Source organism: Cryptomeria japonica, chromosome 7 (assembly GCF_030272615.1).
Source record: "Cryptomeria japonica chromosome 7, Sugi_1.0, whole genome shotgun sequence".
In the NCBI taxonomy this organism is placed as follows: domain Eukaryota; kingdom Viridiplantae; phylum Streptophyta; class Pinopsida; order Cupressales; family Cupressaceae; genus Cryptomeria; species Cryptomeria japonica.
Window position 1 is genome coordinate 182,013,917 of NC_081411.1, and position 7,685 is coordinate 182,021,601.

The 7,685-nt window shown below is 36.9% G+C and overlaps 1 protein-coding gene across 1 annotated transcript; it reads right to left on the reverse strand.

The window, feature by feature from the left end:
• Positions 1 to 3,095: 3,095 nt before the first annotated feature.
• Positions 3,096 to 6,616, reverse strand: LOC131027891 (disease resistance protein Roq1-like). The gene is made up of 4 exons (XM_057957993.2): positions 6,294 to 6,616; positions 4,962 to 6,173; positions 4,297 to 4,348; positions 3,096 to 4,145 (listed from the first exon to the last, which is right to left on the reverse strand). Exons 1-4 carry the CDS (start codon positions 6,614 to 6,616, stop codon positions 3,096 to 3,098), a joined length of 2,637 nt encoding a protein of 878 aa, XP_057813976.2.
• Between the last annotated feature and the right edge of the window lie 1,069 nt (positions 6,617 to 7,685).

Consider the following 7,685-nt stretch of genomic DNA (forward strand, 5'->3'; position numbering starts at 1 on the left):
ATTTTCATAGTTTGAAGTTTCTGACCTCGCATGCATTAGTTTCTGGTTTACCCAAGGTTGAGGAACACAAGGAGGTTTGTGAAGGTTGTGCTAAAGGAAAGCATGCAAGGGAAAAGTTTCCAAAGGGCAATGCATGGAGGGCTCATCACCCACTTTAGCTTGTTCATTTAGATATATGTGGTCCTATGCAGACTAGGAGTTTGGGTAAGTCATCATATTTCATCACTTTTATTGATGATTACTCACGAAATTGTTGGGTATATTTTTTGAAGGCCAAAGATGAAGCCTTGGATACATTCAAGAAGTTTAAAGCCCTTGTGGAAAATGAGAAAGGGTGCAAGATCAAATGTTTAAGGACTGATCATGGAGGAGAGTTTTGCTCAAAGGCCTTCCAAAGTTATTGTGATTTTAATGGCATAAAGAGGTAACTTACTACTGAATACCCACCTCAACAGAATGGATTAGCTGAAAGGAAGAATCATACTACGGTTGAAATGGCAAGGTGCATGTTACAGACCAAGGGATTGAGCAATTCTTATTGGGGAGATGGAGTTGCTACAGCAGTGTACATCCTCAGCCGTAGCCCCACCAGTGCACTAGAAAAGATGTCTCCTTATGAAGCTTGGGATGGTAAAAGGCCTAATGTTAATCATTTCAAATTTTTTGATTGTTTGGCTTATGTGCATGTACCTGATTAGAATAGATAGAAATTAGATGCAAAGAGTGAGTCATGTATTTTTATTGGATATAGTGAGAAAAGCAAGGCTTATAGATTGTATAATCACCTCACTAACAAGCTTATTGTCTCAAGAGATGTGATTTTTGATGAAGGGGGAGTTTATGGTCATCAAAAAGGCCATGTTGAGAAGCCAAAATCTATTTTGAATGATGATATAATTCCTGATATTGATCATTAGCAGCCAACTAATGTTTCTGTATCTAGTGGTTTAACTCCACCAAGCAATCCTTCATCAAGTTCTTTAGTACCAAGTTCAAGTCCAGCTTCTTCTCCAAGTTCTACAAGGAAGGTAAGGAGATTGAGTGATATCTACCAGAAGAGTGGAAATCAAGTACATGAAGAAAACCCAATAGGTGAGACAGTGAATTTTGCTTTATTAGCCAAGGTTGATTTTGAACCATCATGTTTTGAAGATGCATGTACTAATGAAATTTGGGTGAAAGCCATGGAAGAAGAGTTGGATTCCATTCACAAGAATGATACTTGGGAGTTAACAGAACTTCCACATGACAAAAAAAGGATTGGCACCAAATGGGTCTACAAGACCAAATTTAATAGTGATGGGAGTGTTGAAAGACACAAGGCAAGATTAGTTGCTAAAGGCTTCACACAGAAGTATGGAATTGACTATGAAGAGACATTTGCACTAGTAGCAAGACAAGAGACCATAAGAATGTTGATTTCATTAGCAGCTCAGAAGAAGTGGAGCATACATCATATGGACATGAAAAGTGCCTTCTTGAATGGGTACTTCGAAGAGAAAGTATATGTGGAGCAGCCACAAGGTTTTGAAGTGGAAGGAAAAGATAATTATGTCTACAAGTTGAAGAAGGCTTTGTATGGCCTCAATCAAGCACCAAGAGCGTGGTATGCCAGGATTGATGGATACTTTCGGGAGAATGGCTTCCAGAGAAGTAAGAGTGATCCTACCCTTTACTACAAACAAAAAGGTACTGATATTCTCATCATAAGTTTGTATGTTGATGATCTTTTGTATATGGGTAGTAGTTCTAAGATGAAAGATGAATTCAAAGCTACTATGATGAAAGAATTTGAGATGAAAGATCTTGGTCTAATGAAATATTTTCTAGGAATGGAGGTTTTTCAAAGTAAGGATGAGCTTTTCATTTGTCAAACAAAGTATGCACAGGATATGCTGAAGAAATTTAATATGATTGATTGTAACCCTGCCTCCACTCCAAGTGCTCATGGAGATTTGTTATGTAGAGATGATGGTGCTGATTTAGTTGATGAGATAGCTTACAGAAGTATTGTGGGGAGCTTGATGTTTCTAATCCACACAAGGCCTGATATTGCCTATTTAGTTTCACTTGTTTCAAGGTATATGACAAATCCATCTGAAATACATATGAAGGCAACCAAGAGGATTTTGAGGTATGTGAAAGGGAATTTAAGTTTTTGTATTCATTACTACTCTTCTGAAATATTCAATCTTGTAGGCTTTAGTGATTCAGACTGGGGAGGTAGTACGGATGACCGTAAATCTACATCTGGAAATTGTTTTCCTTTTGGTTCTGGTTTGATTACCTAGAGCTCAGAAAAGCAAAGTATTGTTGCCCTCTCATCTACAGAAGCAGAGTATGTTGCAAATACCTCAGCAGGTACACAAGCTCTTTGGCTCAGAAAAGTTTTGGAAGAAATTGGAGAATAACAAATTTAGCCTACAGTAATTTATTGTGACAATGTGAGTGCCATCAAGTTAGCTAAGAATCCGGTTCATCACAGCAGAACAAAGAATTTTGATTTGAAATATCACTTCATACAAGATTTGGTGCAGAAGAAGGATGTCGAATTGATGCACATCAACACCCATGATCAGCTAGCAGATATATTCACCAAAGCGGTTGCGAAAGCTTAGTTTATAGCACTACGAGATAAGATTGTGAGCCCTCTCAGCATCAAGGGGGAGTGTGTTGATAACTGATGCTGCTCTGGCATGCAGCTAGATTAATTTAGTTAATAGTTTTTTTGTTTATTCATGCAAATAAAGCATGTACTCCAACATGCATTAATCCTTAGGACTTTTTTTACTTTTGTTTTTTGCATGAATTTGTTTTTAGTAAATAAAGCATGTTGTGCATGCACTTATTGTATTCTTAATTTAGGGAGTAGTTTTCGTTTTTTAGTTTAAAAGCCTTAGTAGCTTTCCATGCAATGCTAGGAATATATTTAGAACTAGAGTTATTATTAATTCTTCTAGACTGCAAATTCTTTATATATACAACATCTATGTAATTTTTAATTAAGCTTCAATAAAGATATTGGTGTTTTCTTCTTTTTGCTGTTATTGTTTGCTAATCAGTTGGTTCAGAGAGGATAGGTCAGGTTCAAAATTCTACATGTTCACCACTCGAATCATTTCGAATGATATTCCTGACACTGTTTCAAAATTCTTACAACTGATCAGCTCAAAACATTTGACCTTGACAGATCTATCAGCTTTTATCCTCTCTAGACTGTTCAACCCTTCTAGACATAAATCAAGTTGTAGCATTCCACACCGAGAAATGTTAACTTCTATAAGCTTTAGAAGACTACATAGTCCTGTCACACTTCTCAAATGATCACATTTGTTAACTATAATTTTTTCTAGGCAACTCAGATGTGCAAGACATAACTCATGAAGCCTTGGACATCTCGTAATATTCAATTCTACTAGCATCTTAAAATTGAATATTCCTGACACATTAATATTGCAATTTTCGATTATTATCTTTTGCAGGCAGCTCAGATGGCCCAGATTTGTCTCCTCAAGCATAGGGCATTCACTAATGGTCAAATCTTTAAGCTCCGTAAGATCAGATGTCACTGACAAGATTTTCAGATGCTCACACTCGCTAACATTAAGACAATTCAACGTTTCAACTCTTGTTAATTGCATTTCAATAAGATTTCTCACAGAAGAGAGTTCCAAGGATTGAAGGCTAGGACAATAACTTCCGTCAACTCCAATTCTTCTTATGTTTTCTTGCTCTTTAATTACTAGATCTTCAACCATACTCAATGGGACCTTAACCGTGGTAGACTCTGTGCCATCGTTCAATGGAACCTTAAAAGATGGAGACTCTCTGGCAGAAGTCGTAAGGACGGATCTTGAAAATCTTGTACATGTCTTCACAATCAGTGACTTCAATTTTGACAAGTCGTGACCCTCGTTCACTTCCTTTACGACTTCCTTTTCGACTTCCTGTTGGACTTTCTTTTCCACATGAGTTAATACTCCTAAGAAATTTGGATACTCTTCTAAAAAAGTTCCATAAATCTCTAGGTTTTTCAATTCGGAGGGGGCCTGAAACTCAAAACAAATTTCTTTAAAACTTTCAGTGGCAGATGTAATCGAGAATCTACCATTGAAGACTGTGAAAAGAATACTGTTCCTTTTAGCCTATTTATCAGATCAATTATAATAACAGGGAAATGAAAGAATATAATAATCATGCTTACAACCTATAATATTTAAAATGATGAATATCTACCATGACATAATGGATACGTTTAATGGTGACTTCAACTTTTTATGGTAAATAGTAACATACCTCTGCATCATCCTGCCACAGTCTTTTGAAATATCCATTGCTGATTCTCAAACTGCAGATTTTGAAGTGGAATCCATGAAGGAATTCCTGGCTGTACGCTCGAACTCTCGTGTTGTGGTTGCCTTAGATACGGGTAGCAAAGCTGAAGCCATAACAAACTTGATGACATTACTGCACAATGATCCGATTCACCTAGGAAGAATTTAACTTCAGAATTCAGGGACTTATCAAAAAACGAATGGAAACACCTTCCTTTCGTTTGAGCAATGATGTTTTCAAATCCCTTCGATTCCTGCATTCACAGAAGTGTTAAGGGGTATAAGATTGTCTAGAAGATGATCGAGAGGATCTAGAATTTTTTTTTTCTAGAATAGTAAAACTGTTAGAAGCTGTTCATAAAAAAAAACATTCCAGTAATAGAAATCTCTGGATGCTAGAAGCTCAACTATAAAAAGGATGCTGCTCATTGCGAATCGTAGCTTGATTGAGTAAGTTGGATTGGTTGAGTAAATTAGATTGATTGAGTAAGTTGAATTGTATATATATAAGTTGGATATATATAATATTTCAGTAATTTCTTGTTCATTTTTATAATCTAGTCTGCCCTGTTTTTGCCCCGTTTTTACTGCTATTTCAGAATTATGTCTTTTGGACCTGTCTTTTACAAGAAGGAATTCGTTTTAACCTGAAATATGGTTCGGAACATAGTGCATTTTGGTGCACACAGAGAAATATGGAGGAACACGCTTAGCAATTTTTTAAGATCCTGAGGACGCCACAAGCGACGAGGTTGGCTGAGTTCATTTGCCATTTCTCTCCCCAAGTCCCGCAGGTGGTCATGCACTCTCAATACAGGTACAGGATCTTCTATTTCTTCAACGAGACACTTGTCCTTTAGTGCTTGTAGTCCATTTTGAGCACTCCATCCCGATGCCTTCCACACTCTTATGGCTATACACTTTAACTGGTCAACAAAAAAGCATGCCATGTCCATGAAAATTTGTTTTTCCTGAGAGTCCAAAGCATCAAAGCTTATTTTAAGGCTTTTTCTTATATCTCCATGCATTGTCCCACCCAGTTTTTGAAGCTCTGACCTCCAATAATTTTCATCTCGACCATGAACATGTCTTCCCAGAACTTGAAGAGAAAGGGGTAAGCCTCCACACACGCCTAAGAAGTCGTCAACAAGATCTTCATATCCACTGGCAGGATGAGGTTGAGAAAAAGCATGCCAACTAAAAAGTTGTCTGGCATCATCTTTATCCATTCCTTTTAAATGATAGCCTACATCAATTCCCTCGGCTATAAGGACCCCTACATTTCGTGTTGTAATTATAAGTAGACTATTGCCGGGCTTTTCTAGCATAAGCTTAATTGATAGAGCATCTAACTGTTCTAGGTGATCAATATCGTCTAGAACAAGTAGGAAATTACAAGAAGTGCTTCTTTCTATACAATTACAAATACGGCTTGATCCTTCCTTTGTACTATGAAAACTCAAATCTTTTTCACCGAAGAGATCTTTAAGGAGTTTCATTTGTAATGAAGGTAAATTACATCTAACCGAGGCTTCCCGGACATCAAATAGAAAACAAGCTCGAGAATATTGTTGACGCTTACTGTTGAACAACTCTTGCGAAAGAGTTGTTTTACCTACTCCGCCCATTCCGAAGATGCCAACAATCTTAACCTTCCCTTCCTCTTCCTTATTCATTCCACAGTAGATTTCAAAATCTTGAACAAGATTATGAAGGCATCTCCTTTCAAAATCTTGTACAAGCTTGTCAAGTGCTACTGGATATTTTGCAACATGCAAAGGCTTTATCCTCTGTACTTCCCTTTGGACTGCTGATAGTATGCTTTTATGGTCACCGATACTTTAGCAAAAAAAAAATTGAATTGAGATAAGAAATAAATTTTAGTTACCAAATGCAACATATTTTATTTACAAATGCAATGGAATAAAAGAGAGGCGAATGCAAACAAAGACAACTTACTTGGAATTATTTATTTCGTAACCTCTGGTGAATGAAATAGATTGGAGGGCTTCCTTCCACTGCTTAAGCTTGTCTAGGTACCTGGATTTATTTTGGTATTGAATGAATGCATCAGCGTAGACTCGCTTTTCTACATGGCGCAGTGCCCAGGGTTCCACCTCATAAAACACAGGAATAATCTTAGCTGGGCTGTGTAACATGAGAACTAGCTCCGCCAAACACCAAGGGGACTCTGCATATCCTTTTGAGAAGATAGCGATGTGAATAGCAGCTGAGCGAATTGCGGTCTCGATGGTCGAAGGAAACGAATGGCCAAGTTCCATCTCTTCCGAATCAAGAAAATGCTGATAAGTGATGCTGCTTTAGCATGCAGCTCCATGCAACTTCAGTTTGGACACGAAGCTATCCATTCATCACCATGCATAAGCTATATTTAGTTAATAGTTTTTTTTTGTTTATTCATGCAAATGAAGCATGCACTCCAGCATGCATGAATCCTTAGGACTATTTTTAGTTTTGCTTTTTGCATGAGTTTGTTTTTAGTAAATAAAGCATGTTGTGCATGCACTTATTGTATTCTTAATTTAGGGAGTAGTTTTTTTTTTTTTAGTTTGAGAGCCTTAGTAGCTTTCCATGCAAAGCTAGGAATATATTTAAAACTGCAGTTATTATTTATTCTTCTAGACTACAAATTCTTTATATATACAGCCTCTATGTAATTTTTTAATTAAGCTTCAATAAAGATATTGGTGTTTTCTTCTTTTTGTTGTTATTGTTTGCTAATCAGTTGGTTCAGAGAGGATAGGTCAGGTTCAAAATTCTACAAGTGGTATCAGAGCAGGTAAAATTGTTTTGGGTTAAAGTTTTATTGTTGGAATTTCGCCAAAGTTAATCATGTCGAATTCTAACCATATGCCTATTCCAGAATTTGATGGGAATGATTATGATTATTGGTGCATTAAGATGCTGACCTTTTTGATTGGAAAAGATTTGTGGGAGATTATTGAATCAGGTTATGAAGAGCCAACTGATTGGAATGCCCTTACAGCCAATGAAAGAACAACAAGAAAGGAAGCAAGGAAAAAGAATGCTCAAGCTTTGTTTCACATTCAGATAGCTCTTGATAAGAGCTTATTTCCAAGAATATCAGGAGCAACAACTGCCAAAGATGCCTGGAAGACTCTACAAGAAGCTTACCAGGGTAGTGATCAAGTTAAAGTGGTCAAGCTTCAGACATTGAAGCGAGAGTTCGAGAATTTGAAGATGCAAGAAGCTGAAAGTATAAGTGATTATTGTGTCAGAGTCAAAGATGTGGTCAATAAAATGGCTACACTTGGAGAAATTGTAAGCAATGAAGTTTTGATAAAAAAGGTGTTGAGATCTTTGACACCC

What these genes read in the sequence shown, in the direction of transcription:
- LOC131027891 (XM_057957993.2), bottom strand. Translation starts at nt 6,616, where the DNA reads ATGGAACTTGGCCATTCGTTTCCTTCGACCATCGAGACCGCAATTCGC. An exon ending in TACGAAATAAATAATTCCAA is followed by an intron (nt 6,174 to 6,293) that starts GTAAGTTGTCTT and finishes TTTTTGCTAAAG; the next exon opens with TATCGGTGACCATAAAAGCA. An exon ending in TGTGGCAGGATGATGCAGAG is followed by an intron (nt 4,146 to 4,296) that starts GTATGTTACTAT and finishes TCTGATAAATAG; the next exon opens with GCTAAAAGGAACAGTATTCT.